We start from the raw sequence: 16,735 nt of genomic DNA on the forward strand, positions 1-16,735 counted from the left end.
TAATGGGCCAAGTTGAGTGGGATGCAACATCTGATATCTGGCAACAGAGGGCGATGTTGTGGCCATAAACACACCCACCCACTACAGACAGCAGCAACACACACTGTGGCCACAGAGGTGGCAAGGGTCTGTTTAAAAATAGATGTCATTTAGTTTATTTTTGTCACGAGTACAAAGGTACAGTGAAAAGCTTTTGTCTGTGTCCGATCAGGTCAGAGAAAAGACTATCATGGAGTGATACAGCGTGGAAACAGGCCCTTCAGCTCAACTTCCCCACACCGGCCAACATGTCCCAACTACACTAGTCCCACATGCCAGCATTTGGTCCATATCCCTCCAAATCTGTCCTATCCATGTACCTGTCTAACTGCCTCTTAAACATTGGGATAGTCCCAGCCTCAACTACTTCCTCTGGCAGCTTGTTCCATACACCCACCACCCTTTGTGTGAAAACATTACCCCCCAGATTACTATTAAATCTTTTCCTCTTCACCTTGAACCTATGTCCTCAATTCCCCTACTGTGGGCAAGGAGCTCTGTGTATTCACCCAATCTATTCCTCTCATGATTTTATACCCCTCTAAAAGATCACCCCTAAACCTCCTGCGCTCCAAGGAATAGAGTCCCAGCCTGCTCAACCTCTCCCTATAGCTCAGACCCTCGAGTCCTGGCAACATCCTCGGGAATCTTCTTTGAAGGGTCTCTCGACCGGAAATGTCACCCATTCCTTCTCTCTGGAGATGCTGCCTGTCCACTGAGTTACTCCAGGCATTTGTGACTATCTTCTCTGCACCCTTTCCAGCTTGACACCACCTTTCCTATAATGTGGCGCCCAGAACTGAGCACAATACTCACCAACGTCTTATACAACTGCAACATGACCTCCCAACTTCTATCCTCAACAACGATACATGAACACTGCTCACCTCTCCGTCCCTGTTACTTCCACCTGCCATCCACCCCTACCATCTACCTCATTGGAGGCCCTCGGACTATCTTTATTTGGACTTTACCTGGATACATTTACAGGTGTGTTATGATCTGTGCAGGTGGCTTAGCAAGTTTCTTCCCTAGCTGTTATCAGGCAACTGAACCATTAAACCAACAACTAGAGAGCGGTCCTGACATAGAAACATAGAAGATAGGTGCAGGAGTAGGCCATTCGGCCTCTCGAACCAGCACCACCATTCAATATGATGTTGCTGACAATCGAAAATCAGTACCCCGTTCTGGCTTTTTCCCCCATATCCATTTATTCTCTTAGACCTCAGAGCTATATCTAACTCTCTTAAAAACATCCAGTGAATTGGCCTCCACTGCCTTCTGTGACAGAGAATCCACAGATTCACAACTCTCTGGGTGAAAAGTTTGTCCTCATCTCAGTCCTCAGTGGCCTACCCCTTATTCTTAAACTGTGACCCCTGGTTCTGGACAACCCCAACATCGGGAACATTTTTCCTGCATCTACCTTGTTCAATTTTATATGTTTCTATAAGATTCCCTCTCATCCTTCTAAATTCTAGCGAATACAAGCTCAGTCGACCCATTCTTTCATCATATGTCAGTCCCGCTATCCTGGGAATTAACCTGTTGAACCTACGCTGCACTCCCTCAACAGCAATAATGTCCTTCCTCAAATTAGGAGACCAAAATTGCACACAATACTCCAGGTGCGGCCTCACCAGGGCCCTGTACAACTGCAGTAGGACCTCCTTGCTCCTAAACTCAAATCCTCTCGCAATGAAGGTCAGCATGCCTATAGCTTTCTTCACTGCCTGCTGTACCTGCATGCTTACTTTCAGTGACTGATGTGCAAGCACACACAGGTCTCGTTGCACCTCCCCTTCTCCTATCTGACACCAATCAGATAATAATCTGCCTTCCTGCTCTTGCCACCAAAGTGAATAACCTCACATTTATCCACATTATACTGCATCTGCCATGCTTCTGCCCACTCATCCAACCTATCCAAGTCACCCTGCAGCCTCATAGCATCCTCCTCGCAGCTCACACTACCACTCAGCTTTGAGTAATCCGCAAACTTAGAGATGTTACATTTAATTCCCTCATCTAAATCATTAATATATATTGTAAACAACTGGGGTCCCAGCATCGAGCTTTGCGGCACCCCACTAGTCACTGCCTGACATTCTGAAAATGAGCCACCAATTCCTACTCTTTGCTTCCTGTCTGCCAACCAGTTCTCTATCCATGTCAATACCCTACCCCCAATACCATGTGCTCTAATTTTGCACACTAATCTCTTGTGTGGGACCTTGTCAAAGGCTTTTTGAAAGTCCGGATACACCACATCCACTGGCTCTCCCTTATCCATTCTACTTGTTACATCCTCCAGACTAGTCAAGCATGATTTCCCCTTCATAAATCCATGCTGACTTTGACCGATCCCATCACTGCTTTCCAAATGTGCTGCTATAACATCTTTAATAATGGACTACAGCGTCTTCCCCACTACCGATGTAAGGATAACTGGTCTATAATTCCCCATTTTCTCTCTCCCTCCTTTCTTAAAAGTGGAGTTACATTGGCTACCCTCCAGTCCACAGGAACTGATCCAGAGTCGAGAGAACATTGGAAAATGATCAATGCATCCATGATTTCTCGGGCCACCTCCTTGAGAACTCTGGGATGCAGACCATCAGGCCCTGGGGATGTATCTGCCTTCAGTCCCAACAGTTTACCCATCACCATTTCCAGATTAATGTGGATTTCCTTCAGTTGCTCCATCCCACTAGATCCTCGGTCCCCTAATATTTCCGGGAGATTGTGTCTTCCTTTGTGAAGACAGAACCAAAGTACTCCTTTAACTGTTCTGCCATTTCCTTGTTTCCCATTATAAATTCACCTGTCTCTGACTGTAAGGGACCTACATTTCTCTTCATTAATCTTTTCCTTTTTACATATCTAAAGAAGCTTTTAGAGTCCGTTTTTATATTCCCCGCAAGCTTTCTTTCATGTTCTTTTTTCTCCCTCTTAATTAACCCCTTTGTCCTCCTCTTGAGTTCTAAATTTCTCCCGGTCCTCCGGTTTGCTGCTTCCTCTGGACAATTTATACGCCTCTTTCTTGGATTTAACACTATTCATGATTTCTCTCGTTAGCCACGGTTGAGCCGCCTTCCCCGTTTTATTTTTTCGCCAGACAGGGATGAACAATTTCTGGAGTTTAACCGTGCAGTCTTTAAATCTTTGCCATTGCATCTCCACTGTCAACCCTTGAAGTATAATTTGCCCGTCTATCCTAGCCAATTCCCGTCTCATACCTACAAAGTCTCCTTTCTTCAAGTTCAGGACCTAGTCTCTGAATTAACCGCGTCACTCTCCATCCTAGTGCAGAATTTCACCATATTATGGTCACTGTTGTCCAAGGGGTTTTGCATAACAAGATCACTAACTAATCCTTCCTCATTACACAATACCCAGTCTAGGATGGCCTGCCATCTAGCCGGTTCCTCTACATATTGGTTTAAAAAATTATCCTGTATATATTCCAGGAAATCCACCTCCTCAGCGCTGTTACCAATTCGTTGGCCCAATCTATATGTAGATTAAAGTCACCCATGATAACTGCTGTACCTTTGCTACACACATCCCTAATTTCCTGCTTGATGCTATCCCCAACCTCCCTACTGCTGCTTGGTGGTCTATATACAACTCCAACAAGCATTTTCTGCCCTTGACTATTTCGCAGTTCTACCCATACTGATTTTACTTCGGAGTCACGCGAGTGACTACGTGAAGAACCCGCTTCAGCACGCATGCGCGGCATTACGTTTCAGCAGGCAACAGCGGCAGGTGGGAGTCAGGCGCTCCCTCTACAACCCTGAAAGACGAAGCTTTAGGTAAGTACTTACCTTCTGTTTACGACTCGCGTCTGTTTGTTGCTCTGGGCGGAGCAAAGCAGCAGATGTAGCGGCCCCCGTTGGACTCCGGGGAAGGAGCGTTCCGTTCGCGGAAGGGGGAGAGACGCCACCAGGACCGCACTCGCTGTGGTCCATGGACAGGGAGCTGCGTTGGTGCCAGTCCAGACGCAAGCGGCCCTTGGACTCTGGGGAAGGAGTGTTCTGTTTACGGGAAGGGGAGAGACGGCACAGGACCGCACACACTGCGGTCCACAGACAGCGCTGCGCCGGTTTCCAGTCCAGAGGCAGCTCAAGGAATAAGACTCCAAGAGACCTGTCCCCAGCTCGGCTCCAGCAGACAGGCGTCTCATCACAGGGGGACAGAGGGCGGTAGGACCACCAACCCAGCGCTCCGCCATCCCCGACACCGAGCCGAGCCCAGTTCCACTAGCGCCTGAGCAGCGGACTGGATGTCAACAATCCGGCCGGTGGTATCCGATTCGCCGGACGGGGACGTCTCACCGCCCGTTTAGGGCACAGACAGCCGCCTGAGCCACATGGAGCGGCTCGTGGAGCATAATCTCCAGCGAGACTTGCTTTATGGGGAGCAGTTTCGCAGAGAGAGTTCAGGCACTCCCTCCACAGTGCCTCATGCACTGGCCATTGCTTCCTCCTCATCCGAGGAGAGCTTTGGCGACCAGGGCTGGGCTGGTCAAGAAGAGGGGCACTGGCTGAACAACATCGGGAGTGTGATTTGAGGTACAGGAACAGGAAGAGCTGCTGGGTGCGGCCGCTACGTGGTTTCACCACGAGCGAAATGGCTTCAGTCTTAACTGAGGCCAGCCTACTACCTGTCTTTTCCAAAAAACCTCTCCAAGACAGGTAGCCATGAGGCGTTGGTTTCATCACGCCTCCCCTAAATTGCATTTACTCAACGTGCCCGCCATTATTGGGGGATACATTGAGCAGCGCATTTAACCTAAATGTTTAAAAAAAAAAATGCATTTGATACCCTGACGTCGGCTATCATGTTCACCTGCTCATTCCAGAAGGGCAGGGTAGTATGGCAAAACACCTGACCCTACTGTTCAACGGTATACCCCATGACTTCTCAAGTGAAGTCACAAACCTGCCCTCATCTATGAAATTAACAGGACTATGAGAACGCCGACCTCACAAGCACAGAACCTGCTACCTGGCATTTACCAAACCAGTCCTAAAAAACTGGACGAAGTGTTCAAACTATTCGGCACAAGAGGGCAGAGTCTAGAATGAGCACCACACAGAATACCAGACAGCAGTACCTCTCCGCGTCCACCAGGGGCGTCCACCTCATGGTACTGGTGAAAGCTCGGGGCCTGCATGCCAAACCCGTAGCATTTTAGGCCACGGCCCAGAGCAAGCCCCATGGAAAATGTGCCACCCCCCAACAAACATCGTCCCTACAAGAACAAGGAACCAGAAACCGAAGAAAACAACAATGATGACAGATAAGTATGGTTCCTACCACCACATAAAGGTGAAGGGTTGTACTAACAAGGGGTGGGTGAATCACGCCTGGTTAGGAAGCTATCACTCATGGTAGTTATATACCAAAAAATAAATACAAGGGGAATAGAATTAATATCTTGCCACCAATTTAGCAAGCACCCCAAGGGGTCTACCCTCCCGCGATGGTGAATGTCGCACCATCATTGATAAACCACTTAAGTATTCACCAGGTATACCCATTCATGGGATTGTAACTTCTACCATGGATCCAAGGATACTTTATGGTAGACATCGACCTTGAAGATGCATACTATTCAGTACCTTCTCATATAAGTTTCGGATATACCGCAATTACCTGGATGGAGCAACCATGATGAGCATTGAGACATTTAAGTCAAAGCTATCCAGAATCAACCAGCCCTGACACTTAAGAAACATTCCGTCATGGCATGTCTATATATTAATGACACACTATCCTGTGATACAGCTTTAGCTGCATTAGCTACTAACTTATTTAGCGGGCACTGCCATATATCCAGATATTTACGTTGGCCATCCACAACTTTGTCATCTGGTATTCATTAAGACTATCAGTTATGGTAACATTAACCACCAATCAACTACGTGGCAAAGTAATTGGCTACTGAACATTGTGCCTTTCCTATGGGCTGAGATACTAGTGTTCAAAACTATCTCCATACCTGTAATATGGGGGCAAATGGATTAATCTGGAGTGTTATCATGGAATTTATCGGTAGGAAGGATTATGGTTGTACACTTCCACCTGTTTTGAGTAACGTCTTATGTGTCCTGATGTGTTACTGAGCTTGTAATACTTAGTGCCAATGTGAATTGACTTAAACGTGTTATATATTAAGTTACTTAATTCTAGTAAAGCATTTGCTCAGTAATCCACCAAATTTGCATGTTCATTTATAAGTTAACAACATCACAGTGGTGGCATATACCAAACCACTTGGGCGGAGAACATCGATATTAGGTGACAATTTATTAACAATTGGTAACCGTATGTCGTCAAACATGTTTGACCATCAGTAACCTCACCTATCAGGTGAGCTAAATACTGTAAACATACATTTTAAACCAAAAATATTTGCTGAAATTACTAAGCAATATGGACACCAGATATCGATTCCTTATATCCAATTAAATCACCACGTACTAACTCACGTCACATGAAACCAATTTCAAGGCAGCGGCTATGGAAACATTCCCACGTATTGAAGGGTGGGGGAAATCTAATCTCTAAATTCTCCTTTCCTTCTACCTCTTCAATAGGTACTACGGCTTCATCAGTCGGGTACTACGCAAATTACAGTGGACCAAATCCACATGCATGGTTCCCAGTGATCCTCGATAGGGCCATTAAAATAATTGCAGAATTGGGAAGACCACTGCTGTACTTGGATCAGCAGCGCTATCAACCTGATGACAGCATTCCGTCGCATATCCTAGGGAACATGCCTGAGGAGCATCAAGAAATGGGACACTGTTTTCCAAAACAGGAATTACACATTCAACTACAACAAAAAACTGTACTGGAGCTCCTGGCAGGTCTTCACCACAATGAAGGAAATGTTCTGTCAGCCTACTCAACTTGGGTACCGCTCACTGGTGATCAGATACAGGAGAGGTATATTCAGTCCATTCCCCAGAAATAGGTACACCCAAATTGGGATGTCAGTGAAATCCTGACATACCTTAGGGGATGATCACCAGCCAGGTCACTCACCCTGGAACAGCCTACCCTGAAGATGGACATGCTGGTGCCCTTACATCAACACAAAGAGCCAGTTCTCCCATCTACTGCGATGGGACAACATGGTTATGACACCAGATAGTGTCACATTCCCATTCAAGGGTTGGCCAAACAGAACAGACCAGGAACATCTGATCCAGTCATGAAATTCCGGGCATTTCAGAGATCTACATCGACACAATAAGGAATACCGAGGGAGAGGAAAAAGCCTTATGGATCAGCCACAATAAACCTCTTGGTCGGGTGACGAGCTAAACTATCTCTAGTGGCTCAAGCAGGTACTGGGAGTTGCTGGAGTAAATACTAACGTGTATAAATCTTATTCCACCAGGACAGCTCCCACGTCAGTGACTAAGAGGATGGAAGAGCCTATGGGCCACATCCTGGCTACTGCAGGGTGGTCTAGGGAGTATACGTTCCAATCTTTTTAACAAACCACTGTCAGAACCTGTATCGTTTGCAGAAAAAGAATCTGCAAAAAATATATATAATTTAAGCCCGGGGGAGCAATTGGTCTTGTTGTTGTTAATAACACCATTATTGTTTTTACAAACAGATTCATGATAGAATGTAGACCACGATAACATACTTCCTCCCTCGAATGACTTCGGCAGCGAGTGAAGTATGAACTGTTACACGGTTTGAAATCACAGAGCTTTGAAGTCTTCACGTAGTCACTCACGTGACTCCGAAGTAAAATAGTAAGATTAAACGAGAACTTACCAGTTCGAAGTTTGATCTGTATTTTATGAGGAGTTACGATGAGGGATTACGTGCCCTCCGCTCCCACCCTCATTATATGGATCAAACTAGCAAACTGATGTCTCCTTGTCTTTACTATGTTTACTTCAAATAACTGTGTCTATCTGTGATTCCACACCACTGCTTTGAAGTATGCCGCGCATGCGTGTTAAAGCGGGTTCTTCACGTAATCCCTCATCGAAGCTAATGTCTCTCCTTGCTATTGCATGAATCTCCTCTTTAACCAGCAATGCCACCCCACTTCCTTCCTGAATATCGAATACCCCTGCATGTTTAGCTCCCAGCCTTGGTCACCCTGGAGCCATGTCTCCGTAATTCCAACTACATCATATTCCTTCACTACTAACTGCGCATTCAATTCATCCACCTTATTACGAACACTCCTCGCATTAAGGCACAAAGCTTTCAGGTTTGTTTTTCTCATCTCCCTTCTACCTTTTGCTTCAGTCCTCGTTTTTTGTCCCTCTGTCTCCTTGCATTGGGTTCCATCCCCCTGCCATTAGTTTGAACGTGACCTTCCCTACGCTCTCTTTCCCGTTAGCTGCACGCATACGCTTCCACGTTGTTGACTCCACCCCCCCACTGTTTAGTTTAAACCCACCCGTGAAGCACTAGCAAACCTGCCTGCCAGAATGTCGGTCCCACTCCAATTATGGTGCAATCCATCCCTTTTGTACAGGTCACACCTGCCCCAGAAGAGATTCCAGTGATCTAAAATTCTAAATCCATGCCCCCTGCACCAACTGCTCAGCCACACATTCAGAGCCCCGATCTCCCTGTTCCTACCCTCACTAACACAAGGTACTGGAAGTAACCCAGAGATAACCACCCTAGAAGTCCAGCTTTTCAGCCTCTACCCTCACGTTGCAGAACCTCCTTCCTCTTACCCACATGTCATTTGTGCCTACATGCACGACTACTTCCGGCTGCTCACCTTCCCTCACGAGGATGTTCTGAAGTCGGTCTGCCACGTCTTGGACCCTGGTACCAGGGAGGTGACAGACACACCATCCCCGAGTCTCGCCTGTTGCCACAGAATCTCCTGCCCGCAGCTCAGACAATGGAGTCACCCACCACTACGGCTCTGCCCGACGTCGGTCTCGCCGGTTGAGTCTCAGTGCTACGTTTCGGATCACAGACCTGTCTGCTGCTCAGACTGGAAGCGTCGTCTGCCCTGACGGCTCCCAAGCGGGTGTGTGTACCTGTTCGGAAGAGGTACATCCACCGGGGTCTCCTGCACTCGTTTCATCCCCCTCCTTTCCGTCGCAACGCCTGCGCTCTTGGAGTGACGACCTGGCTGCAGGTCCTGCCCAGGAAGCTTTTGCCTTCCCAGATAGACCTCAGTCATCCAGCTACTGCTCCAGTTCCCTAACCTGGTCCTTGAAGAGCTGCATCTGGGCACAGTTGCCACAGGTGTAGTGGTCAGTGACACATCAGCAGTGCCCCTGACGTCCCACATCATGACCTTCCATCTACCTGGTTGGTGGCAATCGGACTAGCTTTAATCGGACTTTACCGTGTATTAAACGTTATTCCCTTTAACCTGTATCTGTACACTGTGGACGGCTGAATTATAACCAGGTGTAGTCTTTCTGCTGTGCACAGTACGCAACTGAAATGCTTCTCACTGTACCTCGATACACATGGCAATAAACTCAACTGAAAGCCCAGCAGTGATGGGGGAGTTTGCAGGTCACCTGGGCTTGCTTGTTGCGAGTAATGGTTGGTGTGTGAAGAGGGACAGATACACCTCTGCATCTCCTGCACGATGGGACAATAGACAATAGGTGCAGGAGTAGGCCATTCGGACCTTCGAGCCAGCGCCGCCATTCAATGTGATCATGGATGATCATCCCCAATCAGTATCCCGTTCCTGCCTTCTCCCCATATCCCCTGACTCCGCTATTTTTTAAAAGCCCTTTCTAGCTCTCTCTTGAAAATATCCAGAGAAGCTGCCTCCCCTCCGAGACAGAGAATTCCACAGACTCACCACTCTCTATGAGAGAAAGTGTTTCCTCGTCTCCGTTCTAAATGGCTTATTCATTATTCTTAAACTGTGGCCCCTGGTTCTGGACTCCCCCAACATGGGGAACAAATTTCCTGCCTCTAGCATGTCCAAACCCTTAACAATCTTATATGTTACAATGAGATACCCTCTCATCCTTCTAAGCTCCAGAGTGTACAAGCCCAGCTGCTCCATTCTCTCAGCATACGACAGTCCCGCCATCCCAGGAATTAACCTGGTAAACCTACGATGCACTCCCTCAATAGCAAGATTGTCCTTCCTCAAATTAGGGGACCAAAACTGCACACAATACTGCAGGTGTGGTCTCACTAGGGCTCTGTACAACTGCAGAAGGACCTCTTTGCTCCTATATTTGATTCATCTTGTTATAAAGGCCAACATGCCATTCGCTTTCTTCACTGCCTGCTGTACCTGCATGCTTACTTTCATAGACTGAGGGGAGAAGTTTTAAAACACACACCTCCAGATTCATGAACAGCTTATTCCCAGCAGTTATCAGGCAACTGCTAGATCACATCAGCTGGAGTGTGGTCCTGACCTCCCGTCTCCCTAATTGGAGACATTTGACCTTAAGGGCCTGTCCCACTTCAGGAATTTTTCAGCGGACTGTCGGCGACTGTCAAGTTGCCGGCAGTCGCCTGCAAAACCAGCAACGGCGACTGTCAGAGTGGACCACACACACACATCGCTTCTTTCACCAGCCCGTTATGCAGGCGGAGGACAGGGGCAAGCGGAGGTAGCGCCGTCTGAGTGAAATTCACACGGTGGAAAGCCAATGTGATACAGCCACACACCGCGATGAACAGGAAGGTTGGCGCTGTAATTAAGACGGCTAACCACAGTGCACAATAAGTCCTTTAAAAGGGGGGAGAAGGAGTGGAGACAACTTTTAAGAAGCCAGAGAGACACGGCTGTGAAGCTCGGCGGACATTTAACATTACTGGTCGATTATCCTTGGTTCTGAAAACTACTGCTTACGTTTTTTTCCCCCAATGAGCCAATGAAATTCACCGGTCAGCACCGGCTACAACCTACGAGAACCTTTGACCTCCTGGCGACCCAGTACCTCTGCAACTACGGCACGAGAATTCTCGCTGCTCTCCATGGCGGCTTCATTCTGGTCGCCGCTAATTTTTCTACATGTTGAAAAATTTACAGCGACCATAATGAGGCCGCGACTAGTTCCCAGAATGCGGGAACTCCTCACGACCATGAAGGCGACTCCCCGGCAACCACCCGCGAACATGTGCCGACCGCATAGTCTCCTGCAGTCGCCTAAAAAGTCGCCCAAGTGGGACAGGTCCATAACATTAATCGGACTTTATCTGACTTCAATACTATATCTTTGCACTAAATGTTCCTCTCTATCATTTTTATGTACACTGGGGAAGGCTTGATTGTATCCATACATAGCCTTCTTTTAGACTTGAGGTACAGCGCGGATCAACCTGCCAAGTCCGTGCCAACCAGAGATCCCCGAACACTATCCTACACACTGGGGACATTCTACAACCTTACTAAAGCCAATTAACCGACAAACCTGTACGTCCTTGGAGTGCGGTAGGAATCCGGAGCACCCGGAGAAAACACACGCAGGTCACGGGGAGAACGTGCAAACTCCGTACAGACAGCACCCGTAGTCGGGATCGAACTTAGGTCTCGGGTGCTGTAAGGCAACAACTCTACCACTGCACCACCAGTCCATGCTTTGTGTCAGGAGTGGATGGGAAAGTGGGATAATGTAGTAATAGTGTGAACGGGTGATCGATGGTCAGCATGGACTCGGAGGGCCGAAGGGCCTGTTCCCATGCTGTATCTTTGAGCTCTTATACCACGGTGGAACTTGTATAGGTGGAACTGGGAACAGGAGACCACAAAGTTCCTTCAGACCTTCCAGGGCTCAGCTTATCACAAAAGCTTTTCACTGTACCTCGTTACACGTGACAATAAACTAAACTCAAAGTGACCTCCATAGAGTGACATCCAAGTGTGTGGAACAAGGATCTGGTCAGTGTCTGATACACATTCCAGACATGAGCATGGAGTCTGTCAGCACAGCTTGACCAGAACTTCACACTGAGACCTTGCGGCATTAACGAGAGATGGATAACTCCCCACTGGGCTCGAGAGACCCGAGACTCACAACCTGACAGGCTGATCACATCAACACTCGCTGGCAACTCACACTGGGGAACAGCTCCTGCACCAGAGACATTCACTGTTTCCGTCTCAACTTCCCTTACAAGTTTCTTACAGCGCCACAGGGACCCCGGTTCGATCCTGACTACGGGTGCTGTCTTTGTATGTTCTCCCTGTGACTGCGTGGGTTTTCTCCGGGCGCTCCGGTTTCCTCCCACACTCCAAAGACGTACATGTTTGTAGTTTAATTGGCTTCGGTAAAAGTCATAAATTGTCCCTGGTGCGTGTAGGATAGTGCTAGCGTGCGGAGATCACTGATCGATGGGCCGAAGGGCCTATTTCCGCGCTGGTTCTATAAACTAAACTAAACTCACATTCTCCCTCCTCCTAATCACAATTATAGGAGGATAAATGCAAGTATATTTCAAACTCCTTATGCTGGTCAAAAACTAAACACAATAGCTTGCGAAAGGAACTTTTGATTAACTGTATTTAAATTTTAAAATACCATAAGTTCGCCTCGAAGCAGATAAACATGTCTTGAGGCAGATATACCAGATATACCATTATACCATCAAAGCTGATCACTAAACTCGGTAACCTGGGCATCGACCCCCTCCCTCTGCAACTGGATACTGGACTTTCTAACCAACAGACCCCAGTCTGTGAGGTTAGACAAGCACACCTCTTCAACCCTCACCCTGAACACCGCGTTCCACAGGGCTGTGTGCTGAGCCCCCTCCTCTACTCCCTCTTCACCTATGACTGCACACCTGTACATGGTACTAACACCATCATCAAGTACGCAGATGATACAACGGTGATTGGCCTCATCAGCAACAACGATGAGTTGGCCTACAGGGAGGAGGTCCAGCACTTAGCAGCATGGTGCGCTGACAACAACCTGGCCCTTAACTCCAAGAAGACCAAGGAGCTCATTGTAGACTTCAGGAAGTCCAGAGGCGGCACGCACACCCCCATCCACATTAACGGGATGGAGGTGGAACGTGTTTCTAGCTTCAGGTTCCTGGGAGTCAACATCTCCGATGACCTCTCTTGGACCCACAATACCTCAACTCTGATCAAGAAGGCTCACCAGCGTCTCTTCTTCCTGAGGAGACTGAAGAAGGTCCATCTGTCTCCTCAGATCCTGGTGAACTTCTACCGCTGCGCCATCGAGAGCATCCTTACCAACTTCATCACAGTATGGTATGGCAACTGCTCTGTCTCCGACCGGAAGGCCTTGCAGAGGGTGGTGAAAATTGCCCAACGCATCACCGGTTCCTCGCTCCCCTCCATTGAGTCTGTCCAAAGCAAGCGATGTCTGCGGAGGGCGCTCAGCATCGCCAAGGACTGCTCTCACCCCAACCATGGACTGTTTACCCTCCTACCATCCGGGAGGCGCTACAGGTCTCTCCGTTGCCGAACCAGCAGGTCGAGGAACAGCTTCTTCCCGGCGGCTGTCACTCTACTCAACAACGTACTTCGGTGACTGCCAATCACCACCCCCCCCGGACACTTATTATTATTTATTCAAATCATTTGCTATGTCGCTCTTCCAGGGAGATGCTAAATGCATTTTGTTGTCTCTGTACTGTACACTGACAATGACAATTAAAATTGAATCTGAATCTGAATCTGAATATAAAAATTCTGACCTTTCAGAAGATATTTCCAAATGCATTACTTCTGCTTTTGTGGAACGCACGCAAAGATTTCTATCTCCACCGTCATGTCTGTCCATTTCTCTCTCCGACTCTTGCTTCTAGAGTTTTGCCCACATACTTCGCTAAGAGGTTGCCAGACACGCGGGGTCAAGGGACGAGCGTTCAGGTCGCGGCCCTGTTTCCACCAATCTTTCCACCGCCACGCCCAAGAAGCGACGAGACAGGCACCACAGTGTGCAGATGCCGAGAAGCGTGTTCAGCTCTGGCTGAGCGGACTCGACAAGAAGAAGAAGCTGACACATATATAGTTATGCTGACACAAGCAAAAGCAGCAGTCATTACTGATGGGCAGGTCACTGCAGCCTTCCTCCATTATGCAACATCTGATCAGTCGGTCAGCAGAAGAGATTACCAAGACTTCTAACAGGACAACAATATTGCTTTGCAAAACATAGGTCTTGACCCGAAACGCCACCTATTCCTGCTGCCTGACCCGCTGAGTTACTCCATCTTTCTGTGCCTATCGTCAGTGTAAACCAGCAACTGCAGTTTAGTCCTATACAATATAGTTTTGCGTTTGACTCTGCGTAAAGGGTGCTTAATTCAGTTTTAATTTAGTTTCGAGATACAGCGCGGAAACTGGCCATTCGGCCCACCGAGTCTGTGCCAACCAGCGAACCCCGTACACTAACACTATCCTACACACACTAGGGTCAATGTACAATTTTACCAAGCCACTTAGCCGACACACCCTGTACATCCTTCGAGTGTGGGAGGAAACCAGAGCACCCGGAGAAAACCCACGCGGGGTCACGGGGAGAACGTACAAACTCCGTACAGACAGCACCCGTAGTCAGGCTCAAACCCGGGTCCCTGGCGCTGTGAGGCTGCAACTCTACCGCTGCACCATCATACCATGCCATGAAAAACAACCAACACCACATCGCAAAGGAAGCGACACTAACCTCCGTCACGAGCTCTCCGCTCAGCCCCGACGCTGCAAACTCCGCATCGATCTGGATGCCATCTGAGTTTAACCTGCACCTGTTGGGAGATTATGAAGTTGAATATTTGCATTTCGCAGTGCAGGATGCCTGATTTTAGGGCACTGCACCAGCAGTGGCAACTCTTTGCATTTCCACAGGCTTCATTGTTGAGCACGAGCCAATTAATAAACTAACATGGAAATTCAAACCACGGCAGAAGCAAAACAAAACAAGTCAACATTCATTCCTTCTGCACAGTTTGCATTGCAAATTTTCTACCTGGTTAAATTCTACCAACATTAAAAGTAGGTTTTGAATGCGCTCTCTCTCTCTCTGCAGACTGATGCACTATTCATGCAGAAGGGTATGGCTGCATATGATGAAGGTGACTGATGCGGGCAGGGCAGTGACCTTAGACTACAAAGATACAGCGCGGAAACAGGCCCTTCGGCCCACCGGGTCTGTGCCGACCAGCGATTCCCGCACACTATCCTACACACTGGGGACAATTTATACTCTCTTTTACCAAAAATCTGCACGTCTGTACGTCTTTGGAGTGCGGGAGGAAACCGGCTCACGTGGTCAAAGAACGTGCAAACTCCACACAGACAGCACCCGTCGAGCCCGAGGTCTCTGGCGCTGTAAGGCAGCAACTCTACCGCTGCACCACCGTGCCACCCACAATGGATGTTGTCTCTATGGACTTTTAGGCATTTGCCAAAGTCCCTCATTAGGCTCGTGTCGAAGATTAAGATGCATGGGATCAGTGGCGTTAGTAAAATGGATTCAGGATTGGCTTATCCATTGAGGTGGATTATCCATTGGCTTATCCATCGAGGTGGGAGCGTGGTATTCTGGCTGGAGGTCCGTGTACAGTGATGTTACACAGGGATGCATGCCGTGGTCTCCAGTTTGTGCTATTTTCACCCTGAATTATCACAAGCGAGGAATCCCTTGACAGATCCCTGTCCCGTGATCTCGGTGTTTGCGGGGACATGGCTCCATGAGGACATCCCGGAGTCTGGTGCGCGTGTGGACGGCTTTCTGACTGTTCGGGGCGGACAGGGACTGCAGAGAGAGTGACAGCGGTCGGTACAACTCTGGTCACATCTGGTGAAGGAGCGTGTGTGTGTGTGTCATTGGACTGATGGCTGTGGTTCTCCGCTTATGCTGTGTGCCCTGGGGATTCTCACACATGTAGTTTTGTATCTTGTTGTTTTTTTTGGTATGACTGCATGGTAAATCAAATTGCACCGCACCTCGGTACACGTGACAATAAAGGTCCATTGAACCATCCAACCATTGACATAGATCTCCAGCCCAAACAACACCTTTCCACTGTGTATGTACCTTCTGTAAAGTTACCATCCAACCTCTGTCTTGTTGCTGGGACTCGACAACCTGAGCTACAGGGAGAGGTTGAGCAGGCTGGAATTCCTTGTAGCGCAGGAGGATGAGGGGTGATTGCAACATAGAAAATAGGTGCTGGAGTAGGCCATTCGGCCCTTCGAGCCAGCACCATTCAATGTGATCGTGGCTGATCATCCACAATTAGTACCCCGTTCCTGCCTTCTCCCCATATCCCTCGATTCTGCCAGCCCCAAGAGCTCTATCTAACTCTCTCTTGAAAGCATCCAGTGAATCGGCCTCCACTGCCTTCTGAGGCAGAGAATTCCACAAATTGAAACTCTCTGGGTATAAAAGTTTTTCCTCATCTCAGTCCTAAATGGTCTACCCCTTATTCTTAAACTGTGGCCCCTGGTTCTGGACTCCCCCAACATCGGGAACATGTTTCCCGCATCTGGCTTGTCCAATCCCTTAATAATATTATATGTTTCTATAAGATCCTCTCTCATCCTTCTAAATTCCAGTGAATACAAGCCCAGTCATTCCGTTAGTTCAGCATATGACAGTCCCGCTATCCCGGGAATTAATCTCGTGAATCTACGATGCATTCTCTCAATAGCAAGAATGTCTTCCCTCAAATTAGGAGACCCAAACTGCATGCAATACTCAAGGTGTGG

The 16,735-nt window shown here is 48.1% G+C and overlaps 1 protein-coding gene across 1 annotated transcript in view; it reads right to left on the reverse strand.

Moving 5' to 3' along the window:
- LOC129707666 (inositol 1,4,5-triphosphate receptor associated 2-like) overlaps window positions 1–16,735 on the reverse strand; it is a 143,662-nt gene that overhangs the window by 35,816 nt on the left and 91,111 nt on the right. The window contains exon 12 of the mRNA XM_055652824.1: window positions 14,691–14,769. Within this exon, the coding sequence (XP_055508799.1) occupies window positions 14,691–14,769 (79 nt within the window). The remainder of the gene's footprint in view (window positions 1–14,690; window positions 14,770–16,735) is intronic.

The sequence above is a fragment of the Leucoraja erinacea genome, chromosome 22, assembly GCF_028641065.1.
Source record: "Leucoraja erinacea ecotype New England chromosome 22, Leri_hhj_1, whole genome shotgun sequence".
NCBI classification, from domain to species: domain Eukaryota; kingdom Metazoa; phylum Chordata; class Chondrichthyes; order Rajiformes; family Rajidae; genus Leucoraja; species Leucoraja erinaceus.